A 19,132-nucleotide genomic window follows, 5' to 3' on the forward strand; every position below is an offset into this window, starting at 1 on the left:
GACCTGCTGAAAGCCACAGCCTGCTTCCAAACAAGGTTACCACTTTGGTTTCATTTTTAATTTCGTTCATGTTACTGTTATTTTGAAATTACTCCAGATGTGAGGTGAGTAAGTACTCCGAGTACTGTGAGTACTCTGCCACATGCAATGTGACCCAGGCCTTCATTGTGATCGGGGGGGGGGGGGAAGAAACTCCTTCATTTACATATCAGTTCATCTCTCACTGCTAACCCTGAATGGCTCATTCGCTCACATGTACCCCTCCCACCCAGACAGAGCGTGGGGCTCATTTAGGCCCGTGTGCCTGTGATTTGAAGGTCACTGGTTCAAACCCTGTGCTCTGTCACATACCTGCTGAGCTCTTGAGCAAGGCCCCTAACCCCCAGAAAAATGCTTGGGAGTGGCAGATAAATGGCTGAGCCTGTGCTTGGACCCCAAGCCTCACTCTCACCTCAATGTGTGTGTGTGCGTGGGTGTGTGTATTTGTATTTCTTAGCCAAGGGTATAACTTTGGCTTGAGCTTTGAGAGGATTGAGATCCCCACCCATTTAATAGGGTGCAAGGGGGGCTGTATTGACTGGTTTTGATTATTGGGGGTGTTAGAACCCCTCCCCCTACCCCCTCCTAATTTACGCCCATGGCCTTAACAAAACATGATGGCATAGTAACACATTCTAATGCGCGCACACACACACACGCACAAACACACACACACGCACGCGCACACACACACGCACGCACGCACGCACACACACAAACACACAAACACGCACGCACGCACGCACGCACGCACACACACAAACACACGCACACACAAACACACACACACACACACACACACACACACACACACACACACACACACACACACACACACACACACACACGCACACACACCTCCAGCCGATTGACCAGCTTCTTCTTTATGGCGTTCTGGGCAGCCGCGTTAGTCGCCACCCTCAATCCCTCGGCTGCCTCCCTCAGCCGTTGCTGTTGGTCCTCGTTCTCCGGATAGGCGGCTGCACCCTGTGCACACAGATGGGGGGGGAGGGGGGGGGTCGCCAGGGTGACATCAGACCACATACATGTTCAGGTGCGGCTCCGCGGGTCTCCTGCCGCTCTCTAAGGATCTGATCGTCCCGCTTCCTAACCCTCTCCCTTCCCTCATTTTTCTTTTTTAGGATGAACAGGGGAATAAAGCACCGGTTTACCCAATGACTAGTTAGTTACTGATCCAAAGATGAAACCAGCACCATATCATGGAATCATAGTCATCTAATAATGGCTACAATGGTGGAGTGCAGTATCTCTCAAAAGCACACGAGAGTCTTTCAGTTGAAGGAGGGACCCAAATGGCTCCCACAAGGTTAAGTGAGGCACCAACCTGCTGCTCAATTCCCAAAAAGGCAGCTCACCCCATCGCCCCCTACTATGTGCAACCCCCCCCCCCCACATGAGGGCCAGGGTGCACAGACCCCTCCCATCCGACGGCCAAGTGCCAGCCAAAGCAAGATCGCACCCCCCCTGGTGCCCACAGTGTGTTCTGCTCTTCCAGCAGTTACCATGGAGAGGGTTGTGCAGACTGCCCTCCACAGCTCAATGAAGATAGCAAAATCTACGACTAATGTGATGGATTCGGGGGGGCCGTCCGTCGTCGCCATATTCGCTCCGGGTTTATGAGGCCTCCACGTTTACACACATCCGCCACAACGGCTAATTGAGGAGGCAGATTAACAATAAGCTGAGGCAGCGTAACTGTAAAAATCCAAGTGGATGCCCACAGCAGGGGGAGGGTCCAATGATAAGGACCAACTGGAAACCAGAAAACATAGATTTATTGACCCCCAGGGTGGGCGACCTTTAAGGCATGGCCACACACATCCTTTTCAGATTTAATAAGGAAACTGACACCTATGCAGAGTTATCAAGCATGACAGGGAGTGAATGAACTTCACAGGAAGGGCAGGACAAGTCCATCCCATCTGACTGTACCGGGGGGGGGGGGGGGGTCACGCTGCTACGGTCACACACCCGAACCACAATGACACCATGAGCTGTGGAGAGCGTTCCGGGCCACACACGGCATTTGGCAGACTGACCCCGCCTTGTCTCCCAGCCCACAGGCAGCCCTGCCCACGTGCCCCCCACCTTTGCGGCCTCCACCATCTTGGCCGTGGCATCCGCCAGCAGCTTGGCGGCGGCCAGCAGCTTCTTGGAGTTGTCCACGTCGATCTCGGCCTCGGCATCCGATCGCATGGCGTTCACGAGGTCAGAGGTGGCCTGGGCCAGGACACGGGCCTGGCGGACCATCTCTCCTGTGTGGGAGGAGAGGGGGAGAGAGAAAAGGGGGAGGGAGAAAGAGGAGGACAGGGGAGAGGGAGAGAAAACACCATGTCAAGCTGTTTGCAGATTTCCACCCACTTAACTACATGAAGACCGTCTCTCCGAACAGCAAGCTCCTCGCTCTGTAGAGCAGTCATCTGGCAGCTAATCTCTTCCATGCCGGCTGTATCTGGGTCAGAGCGGGAACATACACCACCACCCCTCCCCCCTCCTCAAATGTCCTTAAGGATCCAGGACAACTAGCATACCAGGAACTTCAAACAGGCAGACCTGAACATATGGACCCCTGGTGGGGGGTGGGGGGGGGCACAGAGCTGCATGTCCGCTAAGTAGAAGGTCCCTCCCAAGTCAGGAGCTTAACCCTCTGGAGTCGACGGCATTGTCGGCGATGCCGCGTATCTATCTCTTGTATTTCAGTTCAGAACTTGCTGAAATCTTATTGTAGAAACATGGAAAAAAACGCTGACTAAATCCGTAATCTTTTCAAAACGTCCATTGTTCGAAATAATTAAGTTTTTAAAATTAGGTTAAATCGGCAAAAAAGTAAACCATGTCACCTTTCTTTGTTTTACCTGCACCAGGGGGGTGCAAGATCGCTATTCGCATTCTAAATAGCAGCATTTACACGTATTTCAGTCGCATTCGCATGGTAATTTGATGAACGATGCAACCGTGAAACGTGATCCAGATACATCCCCATCGGGGGGGGGATGTGGCCAGGTGTGAATAGCTCATGCATACACATGAAAGTTGCTACATATTCAATGAAAGGAGCCAGAAATAGTGACATGAGTTTGTTTTTTCTTATTTATTTATCCAGCTGAATGTTGCAACTAAACCATTTAGTCATCGTCATGTAGCCAAGACTTTGGTGATCAGATATCTGGGATCAAAACAAACTTCACACATATCTGACATATTTACCAAGTACTAAGGGTAAAGCACTAAGACTAAGATGAGTTTAATGCCAAAACAAAAATATACGAAATAATGTATTTGCCATGAATTAAGTTTATGATATTGAGTGAAATGTGTGACCATGCCCCAGTCAGTGAAAGTGTGTTCCCTGCCCCTAGACCCCAGAGGGTTAAACACCTGCCGGGGGGAGGGGGCATATGTAGACATGAGCAGATCCTTTTAAAGGGCACAATCCTGCCTAAACTTATCGGCATTTCGGTGAGCCTCCTGACACCAGGTTTCTCTCAGGCTCACGGCCAGGTCAGGTCTCACATCACAGAACCTTCACAAGTATGGAATGGAAATCAGTCCAAAAGAGATACTTCTGGTGCTGACAAAATATTCAAGAAAGACAGACAGACCCATTCTGTACTGTGCTGGGAAGCCCAACGTTTCACTAGAGTCAAAAACGAAACGTAAACGTTCAGTTAAGTTTCCTTCCAGACCCTAACAGTTCCCACAAGTCCTCAGGATCTTAACAGATCCTATAAGTCTTTCAGATCCTAAGACTTAATAGTCTTAATAAATTCCGAAGCCGCCATAAGTTCCCCAAACCGTCCCAACTCACCGGCGTCACCCATGGAGCTGAAGATACTCTCGGTGACGGTCATGATGGTATCGGTGGCCTGGTCGTAGCGGCCAATGGGCTCGCCGCGGCTGGCGTAGTGCCGCACGTGCTGGAGCAGGTCGCCGAGCGCCTGACTGACCACACCCGCCGCTGCGCCCACCTGCTTCAGCAGCTCGCCGTCGTCTGTGGCCGAGCGGCACGCCTGCACACAGCCCTCCACCGAGCGCTCCACCAGCCTGCCCGCCTCCACCAGCTGCTCCTGGCACACCGGCGAGCTGATGGTGGGGCTCACCACCTTGGGGGCAGCAGAAAGAGAGTTACGTCCGGGGATGGCAGAGACACGGGGGAGAGCCGCGATCGAAGGGGCCGCTGAGTGATTCCATTACGAGTAACAAAAATTTAAATTTCTGTTCATTGTGGCTTAAATGCCTGTATGAGATAAGCGGGGCCCTTGCAGCCAGCCGGTTATCCCGGGGGCCGCAGTGATTTGAGGGCACTTAGATAACGGTGGCGTATTGGGAAGGTGGAATCGCAGTGCATGTGGAGGTGGCTTACCTTGGCGCAGGCCACCAGCTGCGAGGTGGACAGGGCGCACTGCGTCGCCGCGGCGATCACGCGGTTCTGCAGCACTGTGTCTTCCGCCACCTGAGCCACGTTCTTGGCTTTGAGGACCAGCATGGCGGCAGCATTGGCCACAGCTTTGGCCAGGTTCATCAGGATGTCCTGAAAACACACAGGGCAGGGTCAGGGGGGGGTGCTGGGCAGGTCTCCACTCACCACCCTCAAAGTCACCGTTCTAGGGCTTTCCAGGGCTCATACCTGGAAGCGCTCATCTGTCTCGTTCTCGCCAATCTGCCGGAGAAGGTCGCCACTGGCCTGGCCGATGCTGCCCGCTGCCGTCAGCACCGTCTGCCGGGGCTGTGGGGACACGTCACACGTCACACGTCACACGTCACGCAACTCCCTGTGCCTACATCACATCGCTCCAACGTCTGTCCATTTACTTCTTAAAATATCTTTATTAATGTTAATCATTTTTTTTTATTAATGTCATGGATAATAAACAAGGCAACCAGAGTGGGTCACGGAATGACGCCCCCTTCAGGACAAGCCAGTAGCACAGCGGGATATCACATTGCGAAGGTTCGGCGGTGGCCAGCAGGTGGCGCTCCGTACCTCGCCAGATGCTGGCTCCACAGCCTTCAGCAGGTCAGACACGGCCCCCGCCAGTGTGCGCGCCGCCCGCATCAGCTCCTGCCCGCTGCCCACCTCGTCCTCCATCAACGCTGCCAGCAGCTTCACGCCTTTGGACATCTCCGTCAGGTTGGAGGAGATGGTGGTGATGGCGCAGCCCACCGCGGTGTAGTCCGTGTCCGTGGGGTCGCCTGCGGGGGGGGGGCAACGTGCTGAGTCTCCCCTGCCTGACCCCGTTATACCTACATCCGCAATCGTTTTCTCTTTTTATTTGAAGAGCCTGGTTTTTGTGTGCTGGTCTGGAAGCAGTCGTTCCAGGTGTGATGATTCATTGGAAATGAACATAAAACTTTACCTGTGTTTAAGTTTTATTTTAATGATTACGCGGCCGGCTTTTTGCCCGGGTTTGTGCTAAGTGGTTAGCGGTTAGCGTGTCACAGCACATCACAGCTGCCAACACAATATAGCCGCAGACTAAACAGCGGGAGCGACAGTGACGTGGATTTTGGGTGAGCGGCACGCTTTTCGCCAGGCACCATAAGGACCCAAACAGGGAAGCCCGTGTTAGACAGATGGTGGACGGCTGATTAATTCGGCCTCATCGCCCCGCCGCGTCGAACTCGAGAGCGTGGCGCAATTTCTGGGAAGATCCTGAATATTCATCAGAGGCAAACGAAGGGAATCTATTCATTATTTAGAGGAACACCACGATCATTACTAAAAAGAAAGACAGTCCTATTCTGTACTACGCAGGGACTGCCTGAAAGCAAATACGAGAAGCAGGCTTCAGTAATTACTGTCAGTGGTTTTCGCATTTGGCCTTTGAAACCTTTTTACTCTCTTTCCATTTTTCATGATGGCAGCTAAAAGTCCAGCATGGCGAACGTTGCCCAAGTCCAGCCCTTTGGAGAAGGCCTGTCAGTTACAGGAAACCCCAGCGCCGCACGGTGATGTCAGGTCAGTCTGACGCAGGTTGTGCGCCACATCCGCGTACCAGCGGTCAAGTTGACGACAGAGGCGGTTCCCGCGGTGATGGCGTCCACCTGCGAGTGTATTTCGTGTTTCGACTCGTCCACTTTGTTCTGGATCCAAACCCTGGATGCCTGTCAGAAGGGGAGACAGAAGGGGGGAGACATGTAATGTCAGACCGCAGGAGAGTCGAAACACATGACTAACATTAATGACCAAACACCCACAAGTATAACATACATTTTTCCATTTTCAATAAAATACAACAAGTTATTCTTCAGAATATAAAAAAGTACAACTGCATGTATTAATTTTATTTCATTTGTTAAGTTTGATCATAAAACTGAGAAGCTTTAGCTGGAATGTACACTGTGTGACCATAAAACAACCAGAAGGCGCAAAGAATGCGACGCATGTCCAAAAGCCGGCGGTGATGCGGAAGAGGCAGAGCCTGCATGCTCACCATGTCCTGCCCCAGTGGCGGCAGGTTGTCCACCTCCCCGAGATCCACCTGGGCCTGCTGGACCGCCTGCATGCTAGTGTTGATGGTGCCCATCAGGGCTTGCTGCGCCGAGCTCTGCGATCACACAGCAGAGTGTCATGCACCCGTCGCTCTCTCATCCGCCTCCATAAACAAACATCGACTTCACACCTCGCCATTCTGCATTTCCACAAAATTCTGGAACATTCCATATGGCCACAGTGTCGACGCTGCACGCGCTCACCAGCGGGGGCATGTGTCCTCTGTGCATCTGGCCTGTCGTGATCTGCTGCTGGGCTGATGGCATTATGCCCGTGTTGAAGGTCTCGGGCCCGACCGAGCCGGAGCGCATGACGGCGGGCAGTGCCACCGAGCCGTGCTCCACACGGCCCACGCGGTTGAACTGCTGCTGCAGGATGGTGGACCTGATGGGATGGTGCCACTCTCCATAATTATCATTAACCAATCACATTACTCTCATCATTAACCAATCAGACGACTCATTAAATTTCATTAACCAATCAGACTACTGTCATTAATTATCATTAACCAATCACACCAGTCTCATTAATCACTGATAACCAATCACACTACGTTTGTTAATCATCATTAACTAATCGTGCTACTCTCATCAATGTTTAACTTCTCTGAAGAGAGCCATTTTAGGAAGAATATAGTTGGCACTACTGCCACTTCCAGATATGAGATATAACTCTGCGTGGACTAGATTTCTCGGTTACTTGAAATTAGCTAAAAACATGCACTGGGCTCTGAAAAAGTAGAAATAAAAGGGGACAAGTTTTACTCTAGAAACAAAATAGAGTCAAAGTCACGGAAGGGGAGTTTGTTACTGCTTGGTAAAATTACCCATGTTAAAATAATTTAGAAAATCAAGGTACCAGTTTTGACTTCCTTTGTTTAATTCCTTCCAGATTATGATGCAGATCATGGCATGTCGCCCCATAAAGCAAGCGGAGGCTCACTAGCCTGCAGGCATGTTTCATGATGCCCGTGGACCGACCTGGTGTCTGTGAGAGACACTCACTTTTTCGGAGAGACCGATTCCTCGAGCATTGTGGACTCCTCCTCGCCCTCCAAGCCGAATCGGTCCTTACTCTGCTTCTGTTGTAGTAATAAAACCAAAATCGATCAACCATTCATTCAGTCAAAACAAGGTGAACACAGAGTTTCAAGAGACATGTTTACATTGGTTTTCACTTAAAACATTTAACTGCATACTGATCATGCTGAATAAAGTAGCGCAGTAATCGGGATAGAGAAAAAGAATCTACTATCACACATCGGAAGTCTCATCGCGTCAGAAAGCCGCCACAGATCATACTCGCCTTTTTAAGTATGATATCTATATATCCGGCAATAAGCTGTGAGATCTGCTCCCCCTCCGTCGTCTGGACAGAGTAGTAGCTCTCCTGATACTCTCCAAAATCCTGCAGAATTAGAAATGAAGAATTACTGAATTTGAGATGGATTTGGGATCTGATTCAGAGTCAGAAGTGCGACAAGCCCCCACATAAGGTAATTCAGACGGCACAGTTTGGGTATCAGCAGACAGACCCGCATTTAAGGACTGTCATTTTACATTTAGGCATCCTTGCTGACATTTAAGATAAATCTCTCAATTTGAGCCGTCTTAACAAAGAACCCCACCAGCAAAATCCCAGCGTTCCCAATGACACTGAAAAGAAGCACGTGAAGAGGTTCCACAAGATTTTCACACATCCTTCACACCATAATCAGCCATGACAAGAACCACTGCCTGGTTGCATGATAATTATGTATGACACACATCATACATACTACAACCATACAGCACGGAAATCAGTGTGGATGGGCATCCACAGCCCCGACCGTATAGCGATTGGTGGCAGTGAACGGATGTTCACACTGATGACACTGGGGTCAGGTAGGGCTCCCTGGTACAGACCCATGTCCGATGAACCTCAGCCCTACCAGAGTGAAGCTCTTGGGGGAAGCGGCCCATCTCTTCACTGTGGTCAGGGGCCACTCTTGCACCACATCTTTGGTCTTCTCGTCCACGCGCATCACGGACTCTTTGGTAATGCCAAGCAGTCGTGGGACCAGCTTGTTCTTACTCTTCAGCTTCTCCTGAGGACAGAACAGCCTGCTGTCAAACAAAATCAAGACTGCGGGATCTGGTATTAAACCTGAATACTGCTTTTTTTAGGTGGAAGCGGAGGAAGGAGCTTACAAAACACATTGGGAGAGAGATCTAGGGCAAGGCCAAAACGACCCTTTTCAGGAGGGTAGCGTATGAACGGGTTAAAGTAGCAGAACGGCACAACACAATCAACTTCATTAAAAATAGCAGAAATATCTCCCATGATGCACTGCTCACAGACAAATGCTGCCCTTTGTCCTATTAATAGCGGTTCTCCACCAGAAGACGCGTCTCCTGGGCCCCGGTTAGACTGGAGCAGATCACAAACATGCACGCAAGCTAATGATTTAGCACCCAAGTAGAATACACAAATAGATTACTATTACAGAGTGACTTCCGGCTTCCATCCCATTTAAAGGGAAAGTGATGGTTGCTTAGCAACAGTCCTTTAGTCAGGAGCAACTGACAGAAGAATGCAGTTAATATTTCAAAGAATTCCTCAGTACTTCTGATAATCCTCAGATGGAAGAGTGTGCATGAAACTTCTTTTTTTAAATTCAAGCTGTAAACTTCAAGCAGCTACTGGAGATAAAGACGCCAAATGTCTCAATAACTGGAATAACGATTATATAACGTATTTAAGTGGTGGAAAGTACAGTTATTCCTAATAGCATATAGCATAAGTAACTTAAACACAGTCACTGATTTACAACTGAACCAAATCAAGGGGTGGGGGACCTGTTCCATGGAGGGCCAGTGGGGGTACAGGTTTTTGGGATGGCCTGTCAATCAACCAATAGCAGTGGGTCCCCAGGACTGGAGCTGAGAACCACTGTTTTATTACTGGCTGACACCCCAAACAGCCACAATCACACTGGCCATCCATGGAACAGGTCTCGCACCCCTGAGCAAAAGCCCAAAAACTTAATGAACTTAACTGAAGGGTTGGGGGGAGGGATAAGAAAATTAATGCCGCACAAGTGGTGAAATATCTGGTGTTTCATAGTCAAACATCACGGCGTCGATTCCCAAGGATTCATCGCGCTCTCCAGCGGCACCCAGCAGCAGGCGGGATTAATCGACACAGGGCTGTGTTTGCTTAAACTGATGAAAGGCCTGCGTGTCCCAATAATGTGCATTCCTGTTGTCTTATTATATGCGAGTATGACTATTACTAATAGACATTATTAACTTTTAATGAGCAATTCAGAACCTGTATGACAAGAAACAAGCTCAGGTAATAGGATTTTGCTCTTTCAGCAATGGCTTTATGGGGGGGGGGGGGTGTTGCCGTTTTGAATCCCAAATCGGAGCAGCCATATTTCCATTGGGTCCTTCAGTAAGGGCCTTAAGCCCCCCCCCCCCCCCCCCCCCAAAGTGCTTGCAGGGGTGCTGGAAGAACGAGCGACCAGGCTCCCAGGACTTGATCTTCACTGACTTATATATGTATGGCTCAAAGGAGAGCATGATGGGATATGTGGAGAAAACACTAAATCATCCCAAAGTACACATACCTGCACAAATTTTAAATGATGAGCATTTCACTCAAAGGCCCGGTTCACACCTGCCATTGACATGCGCCTGCACACACGTCCCGACTGGCCGCTTTTTATCGGATCTCACTTTCCCACAACTTATTTCAATAATTAATCACGTAAATCACGTCCGTATGCAGAATCTGACAAACATTAAAAGGAGGAGGATTAGCTTTTGATTTCTATGAGCGCATTCCAGGGCAAATAAGGTGCCTAAGAGGTTTATAATAAACGGCTAATACTACAAATATATCGAAATAAATGAATGGATAAATAAATATTTTAATAATCAATGTGTCCATTTACTTTAAAATAATTCTTAACGTTCATTTTTGATGTATAATCTCTAAATTGTATTTTGTATTAACGTGGTGATATTCATTCGACCGTCGTTATTATAAAATATTATTTCACATAATGCAAATGTGATTTCACAAAAAAAAAATCAACTTTTCACAATGTAGGCATGCATTCTAATACCGCATCAACACGATGCAGATGTACGTGTCAAGATCTTTTAGCACTTAGATTAATACTTTTATATTCAAGGGCAAAGGGTTCAGTCTGTAATGCATTATGCCGGTTTTAAATCATAACCAATGAAGCTCAAAATCTGTGAACATTTCAATGAAGTTCGTCGTTTTGTCTGATATGCTGAATTGTGGCCTTCTTTGCACCTGGTGTTTATATACATCCTGGGTGATGTGATCACAAGTGGACAGCATTAAACACAAGATAGAAAATGATATAAACAATTACACTATTATACGTTTCCATTGACATATCCATTATGTAGGCTATTGAACATGCATTCCTGCCTACACACTTTAGTTTTGCGTTCATGTAATTTTTACTGGTACGTTTCACCGATATTAATAAAGCGTGGTGCAGCTTTGACATAGATAAGGAAGCTTCAAAGTGTGCTTTAAATATACGATCTGTGCAAATTTCAAAACATCTCTGATAGATCCTTTCTTACACTATTTTTCCCCAGTTTGCACAGAACATTAATGACGCAGATGTCGAACATGTTTCCATGCGAATGGGTCGCGATATTAAACCAGTTCCCCAGTAGATTCAAACATTCTAATAGGGAAAAAGATGCCTTAGTACACAGTGGCCAATTCGGCACTGACAGACGTTCTGACATAAATCATGTTGAACACTTACTGCGTTTAACGAGTACGTACGTATTTCTGCACACAGGAGGACGTCAGCTGAGTAGGCGGTCCTTCAATGCGGTCCCGAACACATTCACACTGCTATAACAACGTGGCCATACGTGTCCCAGACCACCTCCGAATGTGGTTTCAGTGATCAGATCTCGTTGGGTTTTCAATCTGTTTTGGGTGCGTTCACACCCGTATTTAGCGCTGTCCACTTGTGATCGGATCACCCCACATGCATCTTAATACCAGGTGGGAACAGGGCCAAAGAAAATGACGCTCTGGTCCTCTAACACCTTACCTTCACCAGGAAGAAGGACACTCCGTATGTCCGGAGGGACCGCGCCAGCTTCACGTACTTCACTTTGGCTTCTATCTCCGTCATCTCCCCGCAGTTCTTGTGGTCCTGAGGACAGAAGAAGACGCCACATGCTCTGTGCGTGCCCTCAAACCGCGGCCGGCAGGTCGCTAACACGGATTGGGAAAAATAATAGCCTACATTTTGTAAAAAAGAAACTGCTAATTAGATCAGCGCTCTACATTTCTGTCAGGTCAATGGAAGCCGGTTTGGTCTAAAAATGATTTTGGGGTTAAAGTTAATTAAATCGTGAAGGCAGGAAGAGAAGAAGCAGGCCGGAGCTGCTGATGCAAGTCTAGGATACGAGACCCAGTCAAAAAATACTGTAACAGAGGAAGGGAGGCTGCACAGGACTATGCTGAAGGTGCCTGGCTCTGGGCAGAGGGCAGATGACTGCAAGCAGGACAAATGTCATCAGACTGCAATAAGATATAGGGGGCTGTCAGTGTAAAAAACAAAATAAAATGTACGGTCAATTTACCTGGAAGATCTTCTTTTCTGCGCCCCTCTGTTTAATATACTCTTTAGGGAGAAACTCCTTCAGACTGAAACATGAAACGCAGGACAAGAGGTTCATGCCCAGTCTACATTCACAGTTCCTCACTGTCTCGGGAAAAACCTGCTTTCAGACTCAAACAACTTGTTAAAGAGACAAACTACAATAAAACTGCTAAAACCACATAAAAGACGTCTATAAACTTCAGCTTTGTGATCCTACCCAAAACATTCAAGAGTCTCTGAGAGCAGAAAACCTCCGAGAGACATAGAATAGAGTTTATCGATTTGCTTTTTCATGATATGTGTAAATATTTGGGAAGACAGAGAGAAAAGCAAAGGAACAAGCACCATGGAGACAGAGGCTTACTCGAGGAACCCGGGCTTGTGTTTGTGTTCCACATGAGGGCCGAACTGGATCTGAGCTTGAATCCCAGCAAACTCGCAGGCTTTGTCGAAGGACACGGGATGCGAGCCGTTCAGGATGTCATCACGGGCCTGAGGGTGACCACACAGCCCCGTTACCCCAAGGCAACGATTCAGTGACTTTTTAATGGACTCGAAGTTCATGGGAGTTTTACTTATACGAAAATGTTCTGAGGGCAGAAAGAAGAATGATTTGCTCAGAGACATAACCAATCAGATTGTAGAGGAGGTGGGTCCAACCAATAAGAGTCAGGACCAACCAGATATCTTGGTCATACCTCCTCTAGTTGCTTGGACCCACCTTCTCTACAGTCTGATTGGTTCTCTCTCTGAACCAATTATTTTTCGTTCTGTCATCAGAACTTTTTGTGCAAGTAAAACTCCCATGAGACTCATACTGATGAAATATATAAATCGATAGAAAACTCAAAATGTGGCCGACCTACATTATTTTACTTTACATTTCACCTATAGCTTATCCTGAACATATTCAACAAAAAGGGCAGCACTCCAGCTTCTGTTTATAATATGTAGCAAGTACCAGATAACATGCATCCCATGCAGAGAAACCAGATGGAAAGATTACATTTGATTCTTTTTGTAATTATATAATTAATGGTACCCCAAAGTGTGCGTAATCCATGTGGCTACTGTGATCTTATCAATTTCAGAAACGCTGAAAAGTTGGCAAAAAAAAGTAGACAGGAATTAATCCCCTGGTACCACCCCACCTGGCCCCCGAGGGAACGATTTCAGGGGCCGGCCTGGTTGCTCCGAGAGCAGCGGTGTCGTGACGTTTCAGCTGTGTAGGGGGACAGATGGACGGGAATACAGGAGAGGAGGCCGGGCTCAGGACAGCGGGCAGCTCACAGACACAGCGGACGGGCCGCAATCAAACCCGCGCCTTCGTTATGGCCTCTGCACCAGTGACTGCCGCAGTGCTGACACTGGCAGATGAGCCCCGGCTAAGCGGGTCAGCCCAGAGCACAGGAGCCGCAGTGTGCCAGCAGATATTACTGCAAAAGACGGCAGCTTTCCGCACGCTGGATTTCCCAGAATCCACCTGAGAAAGTTCCAGAGGCTATGCACAAGAAAAAAGCTGGTCCGTAGCTACAGAGTCACTAAGATAGATTGCTGGTGTTACTGCTGGTTAGCTAGCTAGCTTTTATATTTAAATGAGGCTTTTTTAAGTATCTGCTTAAAACTTGGGTCCATTAATTAGTGCCTTGATTTCCCCAGTTACCCTGGGAGAAGTCATGCTCTTTTGGACGACTGTGGCAACCAGCCCAGACATATTTTACCCGGCACACAAAAAACAAAAGGCTGGAGTATCCAAACATGAGTTTATTTATGGGCTGAAGTCTCTTCACAGCCCGGATGGCTCTGTGACTGCAGCACGTCTGCTAGGACCTTTTAAATTACTATTCCCCACAAACAAAAATGGTCATTAAAGGAAAGAGAGAGAACGCGGCGGGAGTACCGAGCCGCACGTAGAGCGGGAACGCGGCGGGAGTACCGAGCCGCACGTAGAGCGGGAACGCGGCGGGAGTACCGAGCCGCACGTAGAGCGGGAACGCGGCGGGAGTACCGAGCCGCACGTAGAGCGGGAACGCGGCGGGAGTACCGAGCCGCACGTAGAGCGGGAACGCGCCGGGAGTACCGAGCCGCACGTAGAGCGGGAACGCGGCGGGAGTACCGAGCCGCACGTAGAGCGGGAACGCGGCGGGAGTACCGAGCCGCACGTAGAGCGGGAACGCGGCGGGAGTACCGAGCCGCACGTAGAGCGGGAACGCGGCGGGAGTACCGAGCCGCACGTAGAGCGGGAACGCGGCGGGAGTACCGAGCCGCACGTAGAGCGGGAACGCGGCGGGAGTACCGAGCCGCACGTAGAGCGGGAACGCGGCGGGAGTACCGAGCCGCACGTAGAGCGGGAACGCGCCGGGAGTACCGAGCCGCACGTAGAGCGGGAACGCGGCGGGAGTACCGAGCCGCACGTAGAGCAGTAACATAGCAGGGGTACCGACACACACCTACAGTGGTAACTTGGTGGGGGTACTGACCCGCACGTAGAGCAGTAATGCGGCAGAGGTACTGACCTGCACATACAGTAGGTTGAGCTGGACAGGGTCCCTTGAGTCCACATTCTGGTCAGAGTAGAAGAACTTGCGACGGAGCAGTAGGGTCTCACTCTCCTCCACACCCTGCTCACGGAAGGTGCGGCTGTGGTCCAGCCAGTTCACTGTGAGGAGAGTGAGGGCATTGACACACACCATTACTACTGTTCAGTCACTACTGCCCAGACCAGCCCCAGTCACTACAACACCATCCGTCCTCTCTCTCTCTGAGTGCAATCACATGTCCTTAACTGCAGCTCTGCATCAATTTCTTAATAGTGCTGCTTTTGGTAACTCCTTAAAAACAACATCCGTCTCAAGCAGGCAGTAGCTGGCCCACACAGGACTGAACCTGATTATTACATGAATCCTTTTGCAAATAAACCAAGTTTATTGCTCCCATCGGTACCAACCAACCAAGATGAGAATATAAGAAATCTGGGGGCATTTCTGAGCTCCGTGACCTTGCTCGTTAGAGCGCGAGCTCCGAGTGCATGGTGTAATCATCTGGGGAACAGCATGCTGACAAAGCCAGCAGCGAAGGGTTAAACCGCGTGTGTGCCGACTTGGGGGGTTCGGCTGCAACTGCAGGCGTAACAAGCCGCTGCTCCCCAATCACTCCCCAGGATCTCCATGTCCTGCCATCTCCCCAATGTGCCGCCAGCCCTCAGGACTCACGGTCGTCGTCGGTGTGCAGCTTGGCTTTCAGCTTCTCCATCTTCCTCTCGTCCCTCAGCAGCGTCCGGTCCTTCTTTAGCGTGCCGGTGCCATCCTCCCGTCTCTCTTCCACCGTCTCCTGGATGAGTGAATACTCCTCGTAGTTGGTGATTCCTGCAAGGGAAGACGGAAGATTTCAGGGATGGAGGCAGGCCACTAGGGATGGGATGAGCTTTGGGGCTGGAGGACGACTCGGGCGGCTGGTGACGAGAGGGCGATTCGGAGGGGAGGCCACCTCGGGTGCCATCCTCTGAGGGGACACTGATTCACCCCAGTTCAGTCACTGGCAAAATGTGTGGCTCCAGCAATGCCTTGGTAACTGGAATGGGCAGTGTGGATTCACATTAACAGGACAGTCAGGGAACTCTTTGATCAGCTGATCGACAAACAGGAATTCAAGGTCAGATATCCAAACACACATCTAAAAATGATTAGGAAAAAACTAAGCAACTAAACTAAGCTTATTCAAATTACAGCAGGTGAAGTGGTCGTACTATTCTGTAATATCGCCTCCATGCTGCAAGCAAGACGCATGACGACAGGCCGCACGTACCGATTCTGCTGCAGATGGTGACGAGGAGCTCGCCCACCGTTTTGGAGTCATCCACCATGATGGTCTTCACTGCGCCGTCCAGCATTTTGATCTTCTGTGGTCTCTGCTTCTTCTTGTACTCCAGGATGTCCTGCGGGGGGCGGCAGTGAGCACGAGTCAGACAGGCATGCGCACACGCACGAGATTCAGAGGAATGATTAATTCCCATGTGACTAATCCTCCTCATAAAAATGTCGCCGCGACACAGACACCTCCGGAACGCTAACGCTCAGGATTTCCCAGGCGGGACGGCATGCCAGGAGCAGTCTACAGGTCTACAATCCCAGCTGTGTGTACGACACGAGACGTGGTGGCAAGACATGAGTCGGAGGGCAGGGAGAGGTCAGGTCTCCGTTACCCCATTGCGCAGCATGTAGTAGTCCAGCGTCCTGCCCGATTCCAGCCAGATGCCCTTCCGAGGGTCGTCGTCGGACAGGAAGAGACCATAATCTGAGGCTAAAACACAAGACGAGGTGGGAGAGTCGGTCAAGGTGTCAACGTTTAACTCACTTTAAAACACGAGAGTGACAGGGCAGTTCATAATGCTGCTTTCCGAGGAATTCCATGCTTAGAATGCAGCATCGGGGGCACAGACACACGCTCTACACAGGTGGGGGGGGTGTATTCACAGAGGGACGTGTAAACGCATCAGTCCTCATTACGGAAGCTGCCGTTCACCCCGTTTATGCCCGACATGAGCCTGAAGGAGGCTTTTTACTCCAAATAACCGGCAGAGTGAGTGAGACCCAGCTGCAGCCTCTGTGCAAATGCGGGCGGCTGAATGGGCACAGACGCTCACTGCCAGTCACGCTTTTCGGGCACTTCCACATCTGGCACATTACATTTACAAAACATTCATTTATCCGAAGCAACGTACGTTTTTGAGAAATGAGAATCAGCCAGACTCTGGAGCAATTGGGGTTAAGGGCCTTGCTCAGGCGCCCAACCGTGAAATCATTCTGCTGACCCTGGGATTTGAACTGCCGACCTTCCTACCATAGGCACAGTGTCCTAACCACTGAGCCACGCACCATCCCCCAATAAATCAATGCTCATGACTGAGGGGGTCTGACAGTCCTTTTTAATAGTTATGTTCCAGTAACACGGTGTAACCGGGAGGTCGAGAGCGTCGTCAGGCTGCTGAAACGCGTCACTGCAGTGGGAAGGACGTCTCCATCTGGCCAAAGGCTGCACAGCTGGTGTACAGCCGGCTTCACCCCCCCTCCCAACCCCACCACACCCACCCTGTCCGGTCTGGGCTTCTGGGACGCGTTCCCTGATGATGCGGCAGGCATCATAGACTGCCGTGGATGGCTCAAACTGCATCGTCTTCACCACGTTGCACTGCCGGACGCAGATCTTCAGCGAGAGGGCCACCATCTTGGCGGGCGGAGGGAGGCACAGACGTCTTCACCTGTGGAGATCAGAGCATTCAGCATGCGGCGACTGGGAGGACACAGGTGGGGGGGGAAGTGCCCCCATGCTGCGAGGAGGCCTCTGCAGAAACCGACATGGTATCTACTACTAAAAAGGCCAATAGTAAAAATTGAAAAATCAATTTTAAATCTATAACACATATTTTCAAGAGCACCGAACCAGCAGAAAAAAGCAGCCAGACAGAACAGGGTCCCACACAACAATCAGCCTCCATACCTTAGGCATGAATTAATTACTGACAAGGACTAAAAAACAGAGAGCTTTGAGCCGGACCGGCCGAGTCTTCATGCACTGGGCTGTAATGGATAACAGCATGGCTGCCATACTCTGGTTGCATAATCAGTGTTGCTGGGAAAAATTTGCACTGGAATGGGGGTGGGGGGTGGGTGGTTGTAATGGCCGAAGAAGCAGCAAAAATAAGTCGTTTTCAGGGGGAGGGTGAACGGTCAAGACTAAGACAGACATACACGTCGTTATTAAAAAGAGATTCAAACACTGGAAGAGCATCTTATGAATCCTATAACACACAACAGGGAAATAAATAAATAAAGGCATATCTGCTTAAACCATTCCAAGTTATTAATTTCCCTCTTAAAACAGGATTAGGATAATTAATCAGCGAGGTCCTCTGAGCGGCTTCTTAAAAATCACAGCAGACGAGCCTGAAGCGCGCAAACTGCGAAGGACCCGGACTCTCCTTTCACAGAGCAGGAACAGAAGCGCGCAGTTAGTCCTACAAACATAACGGAAACAGGACACGGGCGAGATCAGGTAGCGGGCAGCCACTGAGGTACCTTCACCCGGCGGGGGGGGGGGGGGGGGGGGGGGGGGGGCGGGATGCATTAATGAAATGGGGAGAGGGTCACCAATCCTCAAGGCGAATCTCATGGAGCAGGGCGGCGCCCCCGGTGGAGCTGAGCATGTATAACGCCGGGGTACATGCGATTACAGGCCGTCGGCAGAGATAAGCCTGCATTACAAGCCCTCTGAGGGTGGAGCTCTTCACTGGTGACTCGACACCCAGCAAATCCGCCAGATTAAATGTTCATTAACTTTAAACTCGGTTTATACGCGGAGGCACCACGGCACGGGGACACCACACATCTAATAGAGGCGGGCTACCGATCGAGCCCGACCAATGGGGAGGGGGGAACGGCTTAGCAATTAGAATCCAGCCACTGTGCAGAGGGGGGGGATCTGCTCATCACCCTGGGCTAATTGAAGATTACAACTGCACTCCTGACAGCAGTGTGTACAGCCTGTCAGAGCTCTCAGAGGGGGCGGGGCATTGGCTGGAGGAGGGGGCTCAAAGGACTTGAAGTAACCCCTACCTGACCACAGATGATCTGCTTGGCAAATCCACAAATGTGTGAATAATTTAAGAGCTATTTCACTGATTCAGGGGCCACAGATGCTTTGTGAAGTGGTTTACAGTCAAGCTGCTAAACAATATTAGATAGTTTACTAATTACCCGCAGAGTGGGGGGGTCCAACATTTTGTGGCTTTTTAATTATTATATAAAAAGCACCCTACGGCTGGTTGCAGGAGAGATGTCCCCTACAGGCAGAAGTGGTTCCGACAGGAAGAGGTGTGTAAGGTGTATGTGTCATGCTAATCCAGGACAGGCCACTGAACAGTA

General features: G+C 49.9%; 1 protein-coding gene across 1 annotated transcript in view; it reads right to left on the reverse strand.

The window, feature by feature from the left end:
- Positions 1–19,132, reverse strand: part of tln2b (talin 2b) — a 76,284-nt gene that overhangs the window by 26,453 nt on the left and 30,699 nt on the right. Inside the window, exons 3-22 of the mRNA XM_048969357.1 lie at positions 17,300–17,469; positions 16,414–16,511; positions 16,017–16,146; positions 15,425–15,577; positions 14,729–14,871; positions 12,577–12,704; positions 12,193–12,256; positions 11,655–11,759; positions 8,484–8,639; positions 7,859–7,960; positions 7,558–7,634; positions 6,757–6,937; positions 6,495–6,608; positions 6,057–6,165; positions 5,045–5,253; positions 4,688–4,786; positions 4,424–4,591; positions 3,869–4,163; positions 2,149–2,315; positions 898–1,026 (exon numbers count right to left, since the gene is read on the reverse strand). Of these exons, the coding sequence (XP_048825314.1) occupies positions 898–1,026; positions 2,149–2,315; positions 3,869–4,163; positions 4,424–4,591; positions 4,688–4,786; positions 5,045–5,253; positions 6,057–6,165; positions 6,495–6,608; positions 6,757–6,937; positions 7,558–7,634; positions 7,859–7,960; positions 8,484–8,639; positions 11,655–11,759; positions 12,193–12,256; positions 12,577–12,704; positions 14,729–14,871; positions 15,425–15,577; positions 16,017–16,146; positions 16,414–16,511; positions 17,300–17,435 (2,763 nt within the window). The 5' untranslated portion in view covers positions 17,436–17,469. The remainder of the gene's footprint in view (positions 1–897; positions 1,027–2,148; positions 2,316–3,868; positions 4,164–4,423; positions 4,592–4,687; positions 4,787–5,044; positions 5,254–6,056; positions 6,166–6,494; positions 6,609–6,756; positions 6,938–7,557; positions 7,635–7,858; positions 7,961–8,483; positions 8,640–11,654; positions 11,760–12,192; positions 12,257–12,576; positions 12,705–14,728; positions 14,872–15,424; positions 15,578–16,016; positions 16,147–16,413; positions 16,512–17,299; positions 17,470–19,132) is intronic.

This window comes from Brienomyrus brachyistius, chromosome 11 (assembly GCF_023856365.1).
Source record: "Brienomyrus brachyistius isolate T26 chromosome 11, BBRACH_0.4, whole genome shotgun sequence".
In the NCBI taxonomy this organism is placed as follows: domain Eukaryota; kingdom Metazoa; phylum Chordata; class Actinopteri; order Osteoglossiformes; family Mormyridae; genus Brienomyrus; species Brienomyrus brachyistius.